Source organism: Oryctolagus cuniculus, chromosome 1 (genome assembly GCF_051225735.1).
Source record: "Oryctolagus cuniculus isolate XC-2025 breed Fujian yellow rabbit chromosome 1, ASM5122573v1, whole genome shotgun sequence".
Lineage (NCBI taxonomy): Eukaryota > Metazoa > Chordata > Mammalia > Lagomorpha > Leporidae > Oryctolagus > Oryctolagus cuniculus.
This window is the reverse complement of record NC_142867.1, coordinates 15,117,545-15,138,870: the sequence shown is the minus strand read 5'-3', so window position 1 is coordinate 15,138,870 and position 21,326 is coordinate 15,117,545. Positions and strand designations below refer to the sequence as shown.

Genomic DNA, 21,326 nt, shown 5'->3' with positions numbered 1-21,326 from the left:
TGGATCTTGAAGGGTGAGGAGGACCTTGTATGAGGAGGAAATGGACAAGGTGGTGAAGGAAAGGGAAGAGAATGTGTAGAGGGACAGGGGATGATTATTGAACGGGAGGCTCCAGTAGAGAAGATAACAAGCAAAGGGTAAGTCTAGGGAGGTAGGATGGAGCTGTAGGCAAAGAGCTTCATGTGACTAAAGCCTAAGTTGAAGAAACATCATTACCTTCTGTCCAGTAGGTCCACACTGATCTTAGCATCATTCCAAAGCAATCTATCATTGTTCTTTTCTTGAGAAGCCTTTCAGAAAAATAATTGTCCATGTTAAGGCTGCAATGGGCCTTTATGGCTTTATGCATTGAGTTCAAATCCTGGCTCTGCTTTTGCCTTTAACATTTCAAGGCAAGACATCTCTCCCCATTGAGACTTGTTGTCCTTGTCTGTACAACAGAAGTGATGGTCCTCACAGAAGGAAGGTGATGGCTATGAGCCCACCCACAGACTGTCATGTGCATAAGACTCATGCTATAAACACTGGCACTATCCTCTTCTCCATATCATTTCATCCCTTCTCCTTTCTTCAGCAGGATGGTCTTGTCCCAGAATGTTGATGATAGCATCTGGTTTTTGTAGGCCTTTCAAGAAGGAGGCTTCACAACTTACTTGGAATCCAGATTCTGTCAGGAAATTCTTTTAAGTAGAAGGTTTTAAAGCTATTTAAAGTCCTTTGTTCTAATGCATGGAAATAATTCACTTAGCATACCCACTATTCTAAAAACTTCTGTAGCTTATTAATATCTATTGTCATAGTATGAACCTATGAACCTTCCTAGGGATCTGAAGAAACAGTGAAACCAGGACAATGTTACTCTCAAAAAACTGTTTCAAGACTCTAGATGGCAACAACAGGAGTCACTGTGCACTTACTCCTCATGTAGGATCTCTGTCCTTAATGTGCTGTACATTGAGATTTAATGTTATAACGAGTACTCAAACAGCATTTTTCACTTTGTGTTTCTATGGGGGTGCAAACTGTTGAAATCTTTACTTAATGTATATTAAACTGATCTTCTGTATATATAGAAAATTGAAAATGAATCTTGATATGAATGGAAGGGGAGAGAGAGCAGGAAAGGGGAGGGTTGCAGGTGGGAGGGAAGTCATTGGGGGGGGGGGGATCCAATGTAATCCATAAGCTGTACTTTGAAATCTATATTCATTAAATAAAAGTTAAAAAAAAAAAGACTCTAGATGGCTGCTCGGAATAAGATGAAATTGCAATCTTTTACATTCTTCTGCACCTTGATCACAACCCAGCAGGATATGTCTCATCCAATCTGCTCCAAAACGATAAGCAGAACATGTTTTTTTTTTCCATTTGGATCATATTGAAATATTTTAATCACTTTTTTAATCATTAAATCACACTCTACCTGGTTAAGGAAATGAAGTTTTAGTATCAGAGATGTGAAATATTAAAAGCCACCTTTGAAACCATATGGTCAGAGAAAGTATACAGAAGCAGGATGAACCCCGGAGCTTGGACCTTTTCTAACAGATAACAGCCTCTTTGCATCACTGCATCCAGACACCCTTAGGTGAAGTGAATCTAAGGAGTTGATGTTGCAGAGTTCTACTGAAATTTATTAATTATATGAGCATCTTCTTTCAAGTAGGCTTATAGGTAGTTCCTGGTAAATTTGAAGTCACTTCAGGCTTTGAAAATGTAGAATTCATGATATTCACTAAAATAACTCAGAGCTCACTCTATATTAGGCATTAGGATACAGGAAGAAAATAACTGAAATGGGAGCCAATGCTGTGGCGCAGGAGGTTAATCCTCCACCTGCACCTCCAGCATCCCATATGGGCGCTGGTTCTAGTCCTGGCTGCTCCTCTTCTGATCCAACTCTCTGCTTATGGCCTGGGAAAGCAGTGGAGGATGGCCCAAGTCATTGGGCCCCTGCACCCACATGGGAGACCTGGAGGAGGCTCCTGGCTCCTGGCTTCGGATCGGCACAGCTCCTGCCATTGTGGCTGACTGGGGAGTGAACCAGTGGATGGAAGACCTTTCTCTGTGTCTCTCCCTCTCACTGTCTGTAACCCTACCTGTCAAATAAAAAAAAGAAAAAGAAAATAACTGAATTTCTGAATTGAAGATAAGGTATGTGGTAAGTTCTTATCACTACAGGTATACATAGCAGAAAAATAGCCAATATGTATTGCAAAATTGGTATGTGCCAATCGGCATTATAATTAATTCATTTAATTATTGAATTAGTGAATTGAGTGCCTATTATCATCACTCTCATCTGGGGAAGAGAATGCAGAAGCATTGTTGACAAGTCTTGTCTATTATTACACTGCTAGTAACTGCAAAGCCAGAATTTACATGTAGGAAGATGGTTACAACCTATTTTCTTTTTTTTTTTTTTTTTTTGTTTTGTTTTTTTTGTTTTTTGTTTTTTGACAGGCAGAGTGGACAGTGAGAGAGAGAGACAGAGAGAAAGGTCTTCCTTTGCCGTTGGTTCACCCTCCAATGGCCGCCGCGGCTGGCGCGCTGCGGCCGGCGCACCGCGCTGATCCGATGGCAGCAGCCAGGAGCCAGGTGCTTTTCCTGGTCTCCCATGGGGTGCAGGGCCCAAGCACCTGGGCCATCCTCCACTGCACTCCCTGGCCACAGCAGAGGGCTGGCCTGGAAGAGGGGCAACCGGGACAGAATCCGGCGCCCCGACCGGGACTAGAACCCGGTGTGCCGGCGCCGCTAGGCGGAGGATTAGCCTAGTGAGCCGCGGCGCCGGCCTACAACCTATTTTCTTAACCAGTACTATGCAACACCACCTCTCCACAGTGAATTGTGTGAGTTTCATACACTCAAGTTACAACTTTACGTATATTTCTTCATTTGTAATCACTCCCTCTCCCCAAAACCATAATCACAAGAAGTCCAGAATCTCCCTCTTGGAGAATCCTTTTTCCCCTAGAATTATTAAAATTCTTGGGAGGGAAGAGTCTCCTCCAAACTTAGGTGGGATATGGATATAGGAACCACAGTTGCTTATCATTACTACATGGAATTGCTACTCAACCTGCATCTTAGATAAAAATACAGCTGGTGGGACTGACGTTGTGGTGCAGAAGGTTAAGGCACTGCCTATGATGACAGCTTCCCATATCAGAATGCCAGTTCAAGTCCCAGCTTCTCGACTTCTGATCCAGCTCCCTGCTTATGCGCCTGGGAAAGTAATAGAAGATGGCTGACGTACTTGGGTTTTGGCCACCCATCTAGTAGAACCCAGTGAAGTTCCAGGTTCCTGGCTTCAGCCTGGCCTTACCCTGGCAATTGTGGTCATTTAGGGAGTGAACCAGCAGATGGAATATCTCTTTCTCTCTCTGCCTCTCCCTTTCTCTGTGTCACTCTGCCTTTCAAATAAATTTTTAAAATCTTTCTTAAAAAATACAGCCAGTCACCTCTATTCTGTACCTGGTGCACCAAGGCCTGGAACAGATCGTTACAGCAATTTTACAGTGATAAGATTCTCTAAGTGACAAATTTAACCAAGGGCTTAAGGGCTGCTCTCCCTTGATCTCTCATGTCTTTACCTTAAGCCACAATTGTCAGTCTAACCTGTTCTTCTCTAGAAAAGAGAAGAGAACTTGGTCCTTGACCAAGAACCAAGATGCAGCCAACGTGCTTCAGGTAGTATGATCGACCTCCACACCAAGACTGATGTTGGATTTTAAAGCTTCATCATGGCCCATAAGTCAAGTAACTGTTTCTTCTGGTGCTCAAACAAAACAAAACAGTGATGTCATCAATACTCCAGGAGAATCTGGCTATCATGGTCATTCCTAAAGAAGTAACGCATTCAGTAGGTGGGCCTCCAGAATGAGGCTTTCATAGCGGGGTTCCCAGTATAATTTTGATCCATCCACTTATAACATCAACCTGAGTTGGAAGTAAATCCTCTGTAATGGGAGTCTGTGCCAGCGCCCAGGCTAAGCACAGGATGAGGTATAAAGACAGGAACCTGTATGTGGATAAACATGTCTCCTAAGCCTCTAACCATCTCCATGGTTTACAGGATGTTTTCAGAGCCATGCACCTGGAACATGATGTTGTACAGTTGTACCTTAAGCCACTGCTCATTGGTGAGCTTGCCCCAGAAGAACCCAGCCAGGAGAGAAACAAAAATGTGAGTGTGGTCACAGACTCCAAGTGTGTGGAGGGATGGGGACAAGGCATTGTTTGAGAATATTGTACTATTTTCTACTAGAAACTAGGCATTCTGCCTGGATGAGCCCACAGTACAGTACAATCATTGTTCTTTAGCCATAGAAGATATTTTCCAAGATCCCGGTAGATTCCTGAAATTTTGAATAGTAATTGAATCCTATACACAAGCATTGAAAACACCATGATAATCAATCAGATAACCAAATTGGCTGTTAAGTGATCAATGGTGGGTACTACAGACAACATGCATTGTGGACAAAGAGATGATTCAAACCCCTGGAAGGATGGAATGGAACAGTGTGAGAGTTCATCATGCTACTCAGGACTGAATGAAATTTAAAATTTCTGAACTATTTACTTCTGGAATTACTCATTTAACATTTTCAGACTGTGCTGACCTCAGATAACTGAAACCTTGGAAGCACAACCACGAATAAGTGTTGCTACTGTAAGTGAGTGTATTCCACATATTTTGAAAACAATGCCAGCCTCTTTAGAACCTCAGAAGTCTTAGTCCTCTGTGATACAAACTAATGGAATTTTTGGCCCTGCACCAAACAGTAATTTCATGTTCTTAAGCACCTATTTCATGCCAGGCAACACACACATATAATTTTTTTTTTCAGTGACTGCTTGTAATTATGCACTTAATGTCTACGTCAGTGTTCCCTGCTAAACTAGGTTCCATGAGACTTGAAAATATAACTATCTTGCTTAACCATGTGTCCTTAGAACCTACCTACACAGGATCAGATATGTAGCAAGAACTCCATGAATAGCTATTGAATGAAAGATGTGGATATATCTTAACTACTACTCTTACTACTTTTGGAAATATCATTCAGAGAGAATATGCTGCCTTCTGAAATTCCCACGGCTGGTTCTGGTGTATCACAGACAGGGATTGTAAATCACTTTTCTCTGACCCCCTCTCTTCAGGTATTCCCAAGAATGCATGTCATTCTTCCTGTAACATTGTGACTCCATGCAATTCTGTCTTCTAAAGAACAGGGTCTCTATAAGACTAATAATTCACTGTGATGATTTTACCTACAACTTAAAAATGTTTTACTAAATATCAAACAATTATGTTTTTGGCCATTTAGTTTTTATAACAACTTATATGGCCTGATTCTGAATTCCTTTGAAATTCCTTTTACAAACTACTGATCCACATACCATCATAAAGCAGATAGAGAAGGTTTTATTCCCTCTTTAGGAAAGGAGGAGATAGACTCACAGAGGGTATCAGGATGAATCTGAGGATATGGACCCAGATATGTGCAGATCTAAGATTAACACTTAGGCTATCTCCTCAGGCCCATGACATTCCACACAGGGGACGCAGCCTGAACTCACACCCTCAGCAAGCTTTTCTCAAGTTATGAGTTTAGTTCACTTCCAGACCTCTTCATTGCTGCTTTTCTTCTTACAAAACGGCAACAGCAATAGACCAATTTCATAAGAAGTTGGGAAGATGACTGAAGTGAAGTCACTTAGGACAGTGTTTGCAACATATGAATGCTTAATACAGTTTACGTACTATTACCATGGATCCATGGTTTTATCAGTAATCTACAAACTTCCAGTTATATTCTTACTGTTTGGAGCAGGTGATGTTAGCTTAAAAAAGGAAAGTAATAAAAAATTTAATTATTTCTTAAAAAATTCTGTAAAAAAAAAACTCTAATGAATGAGAGCTAAAGATAATCAATTAATTCTAAAAGAATATTTGTCTCTCAGAAAGGTCTACCATACATTTTCTTTAGGACATCTATGCAGATATTCAAGTTGCTCTATATAAAAAATACTAGTGTTGAGCACAAAACTGGGTATCAGGAGGTTTGAAGTCCAGTATCTGTCACTCACCGATAATCTATTCTGGGCTTTGGTGCCACCCTGCTCTGTACAACGAATGAATTAGGACAAATGACCAGGCTGGGAGACACCCAAGGAGTGGCCAGTAATAATAGAGAATGATTAAAATTATCTATGACCACTTAGAATGGCAGATGTCCTAAACAGCTCTCTGGCCTCAGAATCAGCCCTTAAGGCATTCGGTTCTGGCTGAAGAGCCCCTGAGAGTATTTTAGCCATGGAAAGCCAAGACACTCTGGCGAAAAAAAAAAAAAAAAAAACTAAATGAAAGATCTCTGTGAGATCCCAGTGGAAAGAACGGGCCATCAAAGAAGGAGATACCTTTCTCTGAAGGGAAGAGAGAACTTCCACTTTGACTTTGGCCTTGTCTAAATAAGATCGGAGTTGGTGAACTCAAAAGGCTTCCATAGCCTTGGCAACTCATGACAAGAGCCTAGGGTGATTACTGACACCATAAACAAGAGTGTCAATTGTTAAATCAACAACAGAACTCACTGTGCACTTACTCCTCATGTAGGATCTCTGTCCTTAATGTGTTGTACAATGTGAATTAATGCTATAACTAGTACTCAAACAGTACTTTACACTTTGTGTTTCTGTGGGGGTGTAGTCTGTTGAAATCTTTACTTAATATATACTAAATTGACCTTCTGTATATAAAGATAATTGAAAATGAATCTTGATGTGAATGAAATGGAAGAGGGAGCGGGGGATGGGAGAGTTGCAGGTGGGAGGGAAGTTATTGGGGGGGGAGCCACTATAATCCAAAAGCTGTACTTTGGAAATTTATATTTATTAAATAAAAGTTAAAAATTTATCTATGACCACCAATATTCCAAGGTTATTGGAGACTTGGAGGAGAGATTATCTAGACTTTTGTATGGAGTGGATCCTTTAAAAGTTACATTAATGAAGTTTGCAATGAGATTTTTGGCTTTGAAAATTATTTCCATGGCATTTTTTTTCTTTATTACGATTTCTCTCCTTTCTCACATTTGTACATGCTTGTTACCTTTCTCATAACCTAGTTATTTTGTCAAGAGTCCTGTTTTATATCCATTATAGTCGTTAAGCCAAGACATGTTTCTTCCCACCCATGCTTACTCCCTGATAAGGTGTGTAAGCTTGTAAACCAATGCTCGCATTTTACAAGAATATATACACAATACATTTATGAGAACCAGTGTAACCAGCAGACACACCCCAAGGCCACTAGAGACATCTTGTTTCTGGTGATTTACTGGAAATCTCTCAAAAAAGAAAAAATTGATCCTCAGAGCTATTCAAGGTGAACTATGTTCTTTGTTGATCATCTACTATGAAAGAGTCCTTTGTACGTATTGAACACTTTAAGACTTGGAAAGCACTTTGTAAGCTGTACCAATAACCATGGTAACACAGAACTGTATAGACAATCAAGTCCTCCAAAGTATGACCAGAGATCAAGCAATTCCTGAAATAATATGGTTTTAAAGGCAACTAATGGTGGCTGGCACTATGACATAGCTGGTAAAGCCGCCATCTGCAGTACTGGCATTCTATATGGGTGCTGGTTTGAGTCCTGGCTGCTCTCTGTTATGGCCTGGGAAAGCAGTAGAAGATAGCCCAAGTCCTTGGGCCTCTGCACCCGCTAATGAGCTAGCATTTCTCTCTGCTGACCATTCCTCCCCTTCCTCTCTTGCCAAAACTAGTATCACTGGGCTCCACAACAGTTTGAACAGTGGAAAGTCACTACTCATCTTTCTCTTCTCTACAAAACTATAAAAAGAAACTAATCATAACCTTTCTTCAAAGGTTTTGTTGTTCATTTTATTCTTTTGCTTTTAATTCTGAGCAATTAAATTTATTGATGCTAATAAAATACTATTAATAAAATAAATATAGTAATTATATTAATTGATATAATAAATTATTAATGATGTTCAGAGTGTTCCCTTTCCACTCTGTAGGAACTAATTCCTTGTTTGCTTATTTATTTCACAGTCACAGTTGGTGGAAGATTTCCAAGAACTGCGGAGGACATTAGAGGCTATGAACATGTTCGATGCTAACTTTGGGTTCTTCTTCCTTCACCTCGCCCAGATCTTGATTTTAGAAGTCCTGGCCTGGCTAATCCCATATCACTTTGGCAATGGCTGGACTGTTACAATATTCGTTGCCTTTCTTCTCACAGTTTCTCAGGTAAGCAGATACCGTAAACCCAGGCAGTGGCCTTGAGGAAAGGCGTCTTTTTTTCTTCCCATTTGATATTGATGTCAGCCACTGCCTGACACTTCTTGCGAAGCTGCTGGTCAGTGTTAGACGTGTACCAGCAAGTTAAAAAATGTCCTTGGGTTCTGGTTCTATCACCTGTAGTGTGAGAATGACACTGAATACCTAGCTAACATGGTATCTGACACCTGATAAAGGCTGAGTTGTGCCATTTGTTGTTTTTTCCCTTCAGTTACAATTTCTGTAACTGAAGTCCTGTCCTCAACCATGTAACACTCACCTTCCTTCTCATTCAATAACCAAGCTACATTTATCAATGTATCAGACCATGAATTCCCCAATAGCAGAGACGGTATTCCATTATAGAACTAGGAGGGCATGTAGGTTTTCTCATATGTGACAAACAACTACTGGCATTTGGCAGGACATTAGTAAATCTTGATTGAACAAAGCCTGAATCTCTGAATATGGCTTCTAAGCACCCAACAGTATTTGTGGATATAAAGGGGAATTCACATTCTACTTGCCCCTAAGAAAAGGTTAAGTGGGAGTCAATGTCAAGCCTAGTTTAGCTAAACATGGCAAAATGGTATTAATGCCAATGAAAAGAACAAACATGTGCTTTTAAAGGAGAAAGGGACATTCAATTCTTAGCAGAACAGTTGAGAAAGGATTTGTAGAGAATTAACAGCAATGGATTCCAGACGTTATCATATTAAGTACTTTCTTGAAAACCCAATTTGCTTTATTCCTTGAAAAGCAACTTTCAGGAACAATAAAGGCAATTAACATTTATTTGGTGCTCAGCATAAGCTAGGCACTTTGTATATACGATGTTCAAAAAGTTCGTAACATGCATAGTATGAAAAATCTACTCATGGATTTCAAAAATCTTATAGAACAAACTTGTTGGGGCCGGCGCTGTGGCTCACTTGGTTAATCCTCTGCCTGTGGCACCGGCATCCCATATGGGAGCCAGGTTCTAGTCCCGGTTGCTCCTCTTCCAGTCCAGCTCTCTGCTGTGGCCCAGGAGGGCAGTGGAGGATGGCCCAAGTGCTTGGGGCCCTGCACCTGCATGGGAGACCAGGAGGAAGCATCTGGCTCCGGGCTTCAGATCGGCAAAGCTCCAGCCGTAGCAGCCATTTGTGGGGTGAACCAACAGAAGGAAGACCTTTCTGTCTCTCTCTCTCACTGTCTAACTCTATCTGTCAAATAAATACAATAAAATAAAACAAAATTTTTTTTAAAAACTTGTCTTTAATTCCAGTTTTCTATAAATGTTGCAAAGTGCACTCAGATGTAAGTTGCACAGCTGCTCCATGGGTCAGATGTTATTACCCTCATTTACACTGTAAAGAATTGAGGGTCAGAGCTAGCAAGTAAACCACCACAGTCCTGAAACTCATAGGTGGTGAAAAATGGTTTAGAACACAGGCCTGCCTGATTCTAAGTCCATGCTCATTTCATGCCACACTGGAAGATTTGGGTAATAGTAAGAACATTCTAGTCTGAGAACAACTTGCATAAATAAGGGGGAAATAGAACCTAAACTTGGCTTGTGATCATCTCTCACTGTTCTCAAATGGTTTCAGAAATCTACTACTCGACTGGTTTATTGATTTACTCTTGAGTTCCTAACTTCTCTAACAACATTTTCATCTCTTCCAGGCTCAGAGTTCATTTTTACAGCATGACATAGGACACCTTTCCATATTTAAGAAGTCCAAATGGAACCACCTGATGCACAAATTTGTGATGTGTCATCTCAAGGTACAGAATACCATGGAGTGTGCTGGCGACTTTTCAGCTTCATTCCCTAAGGCACTGGCTTCCACATTTGCTTAGCTGAATTCATGAGAGGAAATTTCAAAAAATTCATGGAAAATGGAAATAAAAGATAAGTTTACAGGCAGGTGATTGGCTTAGCTGCTGAGATGACTGAATCCCAAATTGGAGTCTCTAGGGTCAAGTCTTCCCTCTGCTCCTGATTCCGGTTTCCTTCCAATATGTACTCTAGGACACAACAGGTGATAGCTCAAGTGGTCTGCCACTAGTGGAAGATCTGGACTGAGTTCCCAGCGCCTGGCTTTAGCATGGCCCAGCCCCAGCTGATGAGAGAAACTGGGGAGTGAGCCAGTACATGGGAGCATTCTCTCTCTTTCTCTCTCTCTCAAATAATTATTTAAAATATAAGTTCATTTTGGTGCAAAAATTTTTTGAAATCCATACAGTTTCTCCCTAATACAGATTTCCATAAATAGTTTAAAATACTTATTTATTTTTAAAAAAGCAGAATACAGAGGCAAAGAGAAATCTTCCATCTACTGGTTCACTCCCCAATTTCTGCTTTAGCCAAGGCTGAACCAAGCCAAAACCAGGAGTCTATAACTCCCCAGATCACCTCTGTGTATGACAAGGATCCAAGTACTTGAGCCATCACCTTGGAGCCCTGCCTTCCAGGGATATGCATTAGCAAAAATCTGAAATTAGAAGTGGATTGAGGATTGAGACTCTGGCAGTCCAATATGGGATGCAGACATCACAAGTGGCTTCTTAGCTGTTATACCAAGTGCCTGGCCCCCATGAACTTTTAGATGGCTATTCATATGTGTAAAAACTGTTTATAATAATATATACATAAATATAAGTATATTGTGTGAATAATATATATACTAATATACAATATAATATTTTAAATGTGCTAAAATAATCATTTTAATTTTTATAAGGAAAACATTTATTTAAGAAACTCATATTTAATTACCCTGATAAACTATTTGGTTCAATCCCAGGAACCCCATTACCCTAAGGAACATCACAGAAGAAAGTTTGTGCCTTTCAAAATGAAAATGGTCTCTGTAAAATCTTGAATTAAAATATTCTCTGGAGGGATTTGAACAGTCATTGATGGGAAGCTAGGGAAATCCAGAAGTCCTGATTAATTTTACAAGGGGGGTTATGAAACAATGAAGGAAAAAATGAAGGTTAATGTTTTTTTTTTTTTAAGTGAAAAGTAAGAGAAATAGGCAGGGCAAGCCAGATGATTCTGTTCAAGAGTTGAAGTTTGAAAAAAAAAAAAAAACAGGCTGATTTAAACAACAGGGGTGATGTCGATGTCGGCAGCTGGTGTTATCCCCCAGCATAAGCTTCTGTAAGCAGGAACACTGTCCTATACACTACCACAATGCCACCCCTGGCAAACTGCCTTGCACATGCTAGACCTCCAATAACCAACTATTGAATGAAGGAAGGAACCCATTAATAGAACAAGTACTCTGAGAGAAACTTCTAGCCCTGGTTCTGACTGCACTCACTGTGTGATCTTGAGCAAATTGTATTCTATCTCTGGCCCTCTGTATTCTTCATCTGTAATATGAAGAGTTAAATTGTGTCTATGCCTTTTATAACTTCTGTAGTATTTGGTGACTATGTACTGTGTCCCAGAAGAGAGACCAGTGCTCCCAGTAAACCAAATCCTTGGCTTCAAGCCAAGCCTCTCAGGAAAATCCATAGGCACTGACTCAGTCTACTTGTTCTTCCTTAACACGGAGTTTTTTTTAATATATGTTTTTATTTACAAATGTTTATTTATTTCAGGTGAACGAATTTCATGTATTTCATTATACAGATTTAGGGACACAAAGGTTTTTCAAATATATATGTGTGTGTGTGTGTGTGTGTGTGTGTGTGTGAAGGTACTTCAAAACCATTCATGGACTCAGAGCTAATTTTGATGAAAAAATTATTTAAAATATATGCATAGTTTTTTTCATAATACACATTTTCCATGTATTTTTTTGAAGACTGCATGCATGAACTTCAAAAAATTTTTCCACAAAATATGTATTTTTAATCACATTTCCCATGAAGTGTTTGAAGTATATTCATATATTTAAAACAAAAAAGACCTGGTTATCTGGTTCCCCTGCCTCTAGTGGATTGAGCATGAGAGAATGCTGGATGCAGGCCCACAGAAAGCATCAGTGTCTGCTGACAGCAAGTGATAAGGGAGAGCAGATGGAAACTCAAATCTGATGAGCGTCTGCCAAGTTTCGCATTCGGAACTGGCGTCCTGGGGTTGTTGTTAATGTAATTCCCATGAGAGAGAGACTGCAGCACCTTTATTTTCCAGCTGAGATGAATGTTCAAAGGGGCTACCTTAAAGCCAATGGCCACAAGCTTTTAAGTGGAAGAATTCTTAGCATGTAGATTCCAGAACAGGGTCTCTCAATTCCGGCTATTACATCTGAAGTCACCTGAAAAACCTTTCAGAAACACTGATGCCCATGCAGTATCATCTGCAGTGAGCTGGATCTGCATACTGGTATGTCTCATTCTCAATTTCTATTTATTTATTTTCATTTTATTTAAAGGGAACAGAGAGAGAGAGACAGAAAAAGAGGTAGAGATCTACAATATACTGGTTCACTCCCTAAATGCCCACAGCACCATGGCTGGGCCAGGCCAAATTCAGGAGTCTAGAACTCAATCATATTCTCTCATGTATGTAGCAGAGACCCAGGTACTTAAGCATCATCTGCTGCTCCTCAGAGTACACATTAAAAGAAAGATGGATGGGAAGTTAAGTAGCTCAGACTCCAGCCAGGTTCCAGTATGGGCTGTAGGCAACCCAAGCCTTAACACGGTACCAAATCAGCTGGCCCCATGAGCATATTTTTCAAAGCTCTCAACATGGTTTTAACTCTTGGCCAGCACTGAGAACTGCTACTCTAATAACAGACCTGCCTTCTGTGAGAACTTGACCACCAGTGAGCTAGTCACTTTGAGCACATTATTTAATGTCTTTTACCTTCAGTTTCTTCAACCATAAAATCAGGGGCGATGATGGCCTCATCTGAGAGGGATACTGTTAGGATTATATGTGATACTCATATGCCATGCTGAACACAATACCTGTAATATGGGATATGTTTGATAATTATTAGTTATTAAAGTGTAGTCCTCCCTTATCCACTAGGGATATGTTCTAAGACCCCCAGTGGATGTTTGAAATCACAGATAATGTGGAACCCTGAATATTGTAGGCAACTAATGAGCAAATAGTTTACATAACACAGATACACAGCACAGAGTGATGATTCATGTCCTAGGCAGGATGGTGCAGAAATATGGATGATTTCAACACAGAACAGTGATAATTTAAAACTTACAAATGTTTTATTTCTGGAATTTTCTACATGAAATTTTTGGACTACAGTTGGCCTTGGGTGACTGAGATTATAAAAAATGAAGCTGCAGATAGGTGGCTATTACCATATTAACTAACAGTCTTTCCATAGCCAAAATAAGGATACAAGATCATTAAAAATATGTTTAATCATGATGGTATTATGAAGATAGGGAAGTAGACCAAAAAATCTCAGCATCATTGCAAGGTGCTTGAAATCAGCTGGTTCCATTTAACCAAAAAATTCCTGTAGGACACCATTTTACTCTCTATTCACCAGCACTCAATAGATGAGACATTTTTGGACTGACTCGGAAATACCTATCACTGGGTAAACCTTTATGTCGTTGTGAAGAGTCAGGCAACAAACCCCTCCTTATTTCCTTCCATTGTTCAAAGAGTCAGAGGAAGGGCAGGACTCATCTGCCCTGGAGAAAATTGGTGGTTGATCTGGTGCCAATATGTAGAATATTGGATCAGCCCCACCCTGGCTTGCACTTTTAAAAGTCACTGCTTTCCCATCGATCTAACTCTGTACCTAGTTCTTTCTAAGTAAATTATGTCTCCAAAAACAATTTTTCATTAGTTGAAACAAACATAATCTTGATGACTTGTGAATAGAATGAGAAAATGGGAAATGACTCTAAAAGAAAATCAAAAATGCCTTGCCTTTTTTCAGGCAAAGCCAGAGATTCATGTGTAGTATGAATGTAGGCATCACCTATGTGCAGAAGAGAAAATTACTCATGGAGAAAAAGGATAGACAGGAACAAGATGATGAAGAAAATGATACAAAGCAATATCCTGCCTTTCACATGCATCACAACTTAAGTTCCAAATCTTAACTTCAAATCAGTTACCACTACCCCCCTCCCCCAGAGGCACAAATACTGAGACTTTGGGGATTTTCCTTTGCTAACTGTGGGAAAATATCTATGTTCTGTTCTTTACAGCGTTTACACAATAAAAGAGCCCTCTGAAAATAAGCCATGAACTATCTGCATACGTTTTGTTCCTTCCTGCAGTACAGGTGGAGCATCTGTGATCCAAACATCTGAAGTCCGAAATGCCCCCATATCCAAAACTTTTGGAGTAACAATCTGACAGATGCCAGAAGTGGAAAATTCCATGCTATGAAACATGGTTTCATGCCCAAAATTATTTAAAATGTTGTATAAAGTTACCTTCAATCTATGTGTATAAAATATATATGAAGCACAAGTGAATTTCATGTTTGGGCTTGGGTTCTATCCCCAAGATATCTTATTTTGTATATGAAAATATTCCAAACTTTGAAAGATTTCTGAAATCTGAAACACTTCTGGTCCAAAACATTTCGGATAAATGATATTCAATGTGTACTCTGTAGTCACAGCTGTACTTCATCCAGGCTCTTATCTTCCTGTGTGTAAAAATGCAATGGGGAGATGTAGGTAGAGATAAACAGAAGATTAGGATTTATCAAAAAAGCAGAAAAATAGTACATGCTCAAATGTGAGTGCTGGCAACCTCAAGAGAGAGAATTGTCCTTACTCAGACTAGAGACATAGGTAGGGGTCAGGGCAGTACCTGACTGAAAATCCAAAAGAGACAGGATTTTGGGTAGGGCTTCAGTATACATGATGGTCTCTAGAAGATGTCATGGCACCTGGTACCTGATGTAAGTTGAGGCTTAGCTTCATGATGAGGAGTGGCTGTGCTGAGTCCTCACTCACGCCATGTTAGCATGGAAGATATGACAATTTGGGTGGTGCAATGCTTGAATGTTAGCAATCTTTAGCTCCTTATCCATTCCTGACTCCTTGCCTTACCCTCATCACTATTATAGGGATACTGTAGGCAGAATTAGAGGGGTTCTTCAGAACCTTTGTTGGAAAATGAAATTAAAGATATTTATTTTGGCATAAAAAATTTTGAAATTCATCCATAGGTTTTTGATAAAGTGAATTTTCCATGAATATTTGAAGACCCCCGCATCTTTGAAAATAGGACCTTCCTAGAATAGCTGGCCTATTAAGTTTCTGTGACTGCATCCTAAAACACTGGTAAGGAAAGGAGTGTCAAGCATATTATTTGCCCAAAGTCACACACCTAGCAGATTGCCAAAGAGGGATTCAAATTCAGTTGGTTTTGGCTCAAAGCCTGTCCCTTCCACCTGTACCAAGGAAGAACCCAACTTGGCAGTGAGGAATGATTCAGGGTGGTTCCTGCATAGATAGGCCTGATATAAGGAGCCGTCATCCTCTCTCACACACTTTTTTTTTTTTTTTTTTGTCTTCAGTAATACTGGCTTCAAGGTAGGAGGGCCTGGGTGGAGTCAGTTACTTGGATCACACCTATAATTACTGTAGCTACTGTTCTAATCTCAAAGGCTTGGTGCTATTAAGATCTAGTCCTTAGCCTATTGTGACTTAAAACCTGTCTCCCAGTTACCAATTATTACAGTCATTGGCTAAAAGAATATAGTCAACTGGTGGAGAAAATCAAATGTTAGCTTAATTGAAAAAAAGAATCATTCCTTATCACAATATCCTTGTTTAATTATCTATAGCTCCCAAAAGATTACATGTTTATAAGTGTGGAAACCTCATTTTTATTATGTTTGTCTTGACACACCAAATACATAGCTCAATAATCTGACACATGGGACTTGATTCAAAATAAAGAGCAGATGGATAAATGAGTGAATGCATGATTAGAGGAGTGAGTAGGTCATACGCAATTGGCTGGGAAAAGTTGAGAGTGTAAGAGGCTCCAAAAGGGAGAATAGAAATGATGAGTTCATTTTGGGATGCTCTGAGATTGCGATTCATGAGATAAACAAAAGAAAATATTCAGAAATTCCATGAGCTTGAGAAGGAAGATCTGGCCTGGAGGAGAGATTCCACCACAAGAATATTAGGGCGTGTTGGAGATGAGAATACTGCTCCTGCTGGTAGGAGGTGGGTGGGGAGTTGCTAAGAGAGGACTCTGCAAAGACCATGGAAGACAATGCTAACCTTAAGGGTTTTCAAACAAATTCATCCCCTCCTACCAAAGATGTATAATATATAGACCAGCATGCCACAACAGAAATATCACACAAGCCACATTAAAATGACATATGTCATTTTCAATTTTCTAATTGTCACATTTGAATGACAACTTTATCACTCCGTATCTATTCAACAGATTATCACTTATATATGTAAACAATATAAAAATTACTAATAACATATCTTACATTCCTTTTCTCATATAACCTTCAAAACACAGTATTTATTTTATACTTTATAGCCCATCTTAATCTGGTCAGATATTAAATACTCAATAGCCACATGAGGCTAGTGGCTACTGTATTAGACATTGTAGTTGTAGAATTCTTGATCTTGTTTTTTTTTAAGAGATGTCAAATATGCAAAAAATTATTGCTCCTGTTTATTCTTCTGTAACTTATAATAATGCAATCTGCCAACATTTTAAAATCAGTATTCTGTATCTTCCTCAAACAACCCAGATAGACAAATGTCATTGGGCTGTATTTACTGGAGATGGAATTGAGCCTCAAAGAATATGGGTGATTTGCCCCAATCACACAGTAGTAGTCATCCATTTGGATGAAACTAAGTTGATTGACTTCCAAACCCTATTCTCTATTTAAACTTTTAGACTTTCAGTGATAGGGAAAACCACCAGCAACCTACAGACTTTCAGTGAGAGAGAAATCACAAACAACCTAATCAGAGGGATTCAAGCTTGGCATCAGCTAAAATGTTTTTATTCTCATTTATTTTTATATGAAAGTACTGAAGCAGAGCCATACAATGATCTGAGCCAAGCCCCCCAAGGAGATCACTCAGTGCTATGATTCTTTGAAATATTCATTGACGAAAGATACTTGGGGCTGCTTTTTTTCCCCAGAACTAATTAAAGTCTTGAATCTAAGGCTTTTTAATGTGTGCAATAGGAATAATACTCTCTGCTCCACCTACCTTTGGAATTTTTAAAAAACATCAAATATGAGAAGAATGGGAAAACATTTTGTCTCAACAGGTTTTAATGGTTTTCATTATCAAAAGTTGTTTTAGCCTGAAGTTACACCCCTGGATCAGAGAATTCTTTCTTTGTAATCTGTGATATACTTTGTCCAATGAGGCATCTTGTGGCCCAGCAACAGAGGCAACTCAATAACTCAAATATTTCATTTTGACTACAGGAATACATGCACAAAAGTCTGACAGTTGTGGGCATTTCAGAAAATAAATCTTTCACCTAATGAGCCCTTTCTTCTTCTCAGGGCTTGTCTGTAAACTGGTGGAATAACCGACACTTTCAACATCATGTAAAACCAAACATCTACCCCAAAGACCCAGATATTGACATGGGCCCACTTTTTCTGCTTGGAGATACGCAACCTGTCAAGGTATGTTTCAAATCTTGTGACATCAGAGAAGTGTTCCTGGAAGAGGTTTCTAGAAAGATTTACAGCCTTGACTCAGAAAAAAAAAAAAATACAGATGGACTTCTGTCTTCGAGAATGATCTGAGTACATTGATCCTTTTAGGTCCAGGATGCATATACAAAATAACGGATTCTGGGGTTGTAAAAATAGAAGGACATTTGAAGTTATGACTCAATGACTGTAAAGGTCATCAAGTCAAACCTCCCACAACAGGAGTTTGATAACCCATATCATTCTGCTTGAGCAATCTCAATGACAGGTCCTTGCCCAGTGCTTGTCACTACTCTGAGGCAACACAAGCTAATAGATAGTGGAACTAGGGATGGCGTGGCTCTCTGAAGTTTAGCAAGGGATGTGGACAACTGTTCACCAAGAGAAGACAAATCCATACATTCACTAAGCACAGGATCACAAACATCTAAATAGCTATTTATTTCAACTAACTTTAGCCCAATTAGAAAAAAATTATGCTGCTTACTTTTATCTCATGTTCATTTTGGTTCATTTGTATTTGAACCACAGCCTAAATAGGTAAAACACCCAGAGACTCCATCTCCAATTTGAACTTCTTAAACAATAGAAAAAGGAGCAGAAAATTTATCTCTAAAGTTTCTTAGTTATTGATTTCTTAAAAATACTTCACCCTAAAAACCAACATGTAAAGGACTATTTAAATTACCAAAGATTTTAGGAGGGAGACAATTCTCAACCAGTCCATTTAGGTTTATCAAGTCCTGGCATTTTATTAGTCCCTTTCCCATGTTCCCCACTATTTAAATATTTGAAGGCTAAGAAGTAACTGCTAATAATTGTATTATTTCATCACCATATTTTTGTTTGTAACAATAAGAGAAGAATGTACCAACTATAAACTTTTCAAATAGAAAAGAAAAATCTATGCATAAGAAGGAATATAGCAAAGGAATGGAAAAAACAGGAATTTAATCAGCCCATAGAGTTATAAGTGAGTGAATATAGGAGAAAATATATCGCAGGTACAAATTATCATTCACTCACCAATTCCTTCAATAAATAGTTTCCTCGGTACTCCTAACCTAGCAGACATTACATTATTATACAGCCATTATCCCTGTCTCCTCACAAAGCATATTCTGTCTTTGGGAACTGAGAACAAGTCAAATTAGTGAATGGGACTCCTAGGAAATGAATCATAAATTCTCAGTAGTGAATGGAATATAACAATTATTACAAATAATAATTTATTACTTAATATATAATGAATATATATCATGCCATCGTGTCTTAGTAAATCATAGCATGAGATCCATGAGGAGAACACAAAGAGGAAAAATGAGACAGATAGGAGGGGGACATGCCTATATCTTCTGTTACACAACCAATGGCTGTCAGATAAATGAAAGGAGATGGAGCACAGCTTCAAGGAGAATCTTAAATATAGTGGTAGGGCTGAAGAAGAGCCAGAAAAACTCAATTGAACTATCCCCTTTTCAACCACCATTCTGCATCACACAAGGGGAAAAATTTCAAAATGTATTCTATGAGAATAAAAAAAATGACCACAATTCCCATAGTCAAATGAAAAAATCCATCCATGCAAGAATTGTCCACTTTTAATTATAGCAAAAAGAAGCCAAAAGACTCCTTCCTATCCCACTCTGTTTCTTCTAATGCATCAGGTTTGACAGTCAGTGAGTACTGATCAGATGACTTCTTCTGTGAAGATTTCTCTCCTCTCTCTCTCTCTCTCTCTCTCTCTCTCTCTTTCACATACACACACACACACACACACACACACACACATCTTGAGTGTGAAGCCAGGAGTATTGCCTCTTATTATGGTTTTATTCTCTCTTCAGTATGGCAAGAAGAAAATCAAATACATTGACTATGAAAAGCAGCACCTGTACTTCTACATGGGTGAGTCTCCCAGAGCCACATTCCTAATAATCCCATTTTCTTAAAGCCAGCCCTTATTGAGCCCAAATAAGTGACCAGAATTCCTCACAGAGGTCAGGCGATGGCTTATTGTTACTGAGAAAAGTAGCATGTCTAACTTCAGACTCCCAGGGCTGAGAAGGAAAATGGAAAAGCAAATAAGCATTTCTAGCAGGTATTGCACCGCTCTGGGGTTTTGGCAGGAAAGGAAAGGGATGCTCCAAGTGGGAGGGAAGGCAGAATGCCAGTCGAGGGGTGTTCCATCTGGCACTCTTATCCTGGAAAGACTAAACACCTCTCAAGAGAAAGAAACAGTGGTATTCACACAGAGAGGAAAGAGACTGGAAAATAATGCTAAAGCATTTATAGTATGATATCAGGAAGAGATAAAGTCCATAAATAAAAGGCAGTTATCAAGCTTCCACGTGGAAGAGAACTGGCTATTCCTCCATGGCTTACATATAGCTGTAGGATATATGAGGCCACTATGGTCTGAATAGGATTCAACTCCCAAATGTGTGCAAATATTCAAATACAGAGTTGTGGGTTGGTGGTATTAGGAAAGTGGAATTCAGTTATGGTGTTTAGGAGGAGAGCCTAGTGGGAGTTCCTTCAGTCACTGGGGGCATGCCCTCCAAAGACAGTGCTCATGAGAGGGATGGTTACGAAAGCCAAGTTGGGCGTAGCCACTGTCTCTGTTTCCTGGCTTTCTGTGTTATCATTCTGCCACACTTGTTCTAACATTGCCATCCTCCGACCTCACCACATGGCCTCACCAGTGGTGCACACCTCCTCTTGGACTGTGAATCTCCAAAACTGTGAACCAAAATAAACTTCCTTCCTTCATAGGTAACTTGTCTTAGGTATTTGCATGTAGTAATGAAAATCTGACTAATAACGATACACATACATATACATGTATACACATGTACATATAAGTGTATACATGTATATGTATACGTGTATACATGTATATATGTATGTATGCGTGTATATACATATATGTATATGTGTGTATAAACATATATACATGTGTGTGTGCTTGTATATGTGTGTGAAAGAGAGGGAGAGAGAGAGAGATTGTGGGATAGGCTTAAAATATAAGGGTAGCTAGGCCGGCACCGCGGCTCACTAGGCTAATCCTCTGCCTTGCAGCGCTGGTACACCAGGTTCTAGTCCTGGTCGGGGCGCCGGATTCTGTCCCGGTTGCCCCTCTTCCAGGCCAGCTCTCTGCTGTGGCCAGGGAGTGCAGTGGAGGATGGCCCAAGTGCTTGGGCCCTGCACCCCATGGGAGACCAGGAGAAGTACCTGGCTCCTGCCATCGGTGCGGTACGCCGGCCGCAGCCTGCCGGCCGTGGCGGCCATTGGAGGGTGAACCAATGGCAAAAGGAAGACCTTTCTCTCTCTCTCTCTCACTTTCCACTCTGCCTGTCAAAAAAAAAATATATAAGGGTAGCTAAATAA

At 39.6% G+C, this 21,326-nt stretch overlaps 1 protein-coding gene across 1 annotated transcript in view; it reads left to right on the top strand.

Annotated features, from left to right (window-relative positions):
* Positions 1–21,326, top strand: part of LOC100356345 (fatty acid desaturase 2-like protein FADS2B) — a 37,224-nt gene that overhangs the window by 6,299 nt on the left and 9,599 nt on the right. Inside the window, exons 2-6 of the mRNA XM_002708962.6 lie at positions 4,076–4,186; positions 8,089–8,286; positions 9,985–10,086; positions 17,781–17,906; positions 19,784–19,844. Coding sequence (XP_002709008.1) covers positions 4,076–4,186; positions 8,089–8,286; positions 9,985–10,086; positions 17,781–17,906; positions 19,784–19,844 — 598 coding nt within the window. The remainder of the gene's footprint in view (positions 1–4,075; positions 4,187–8,088; positions 8,287–9,984; positions 10,087–17,780; positions 17,907–19,783; positions 19,845–21,326) is intronic.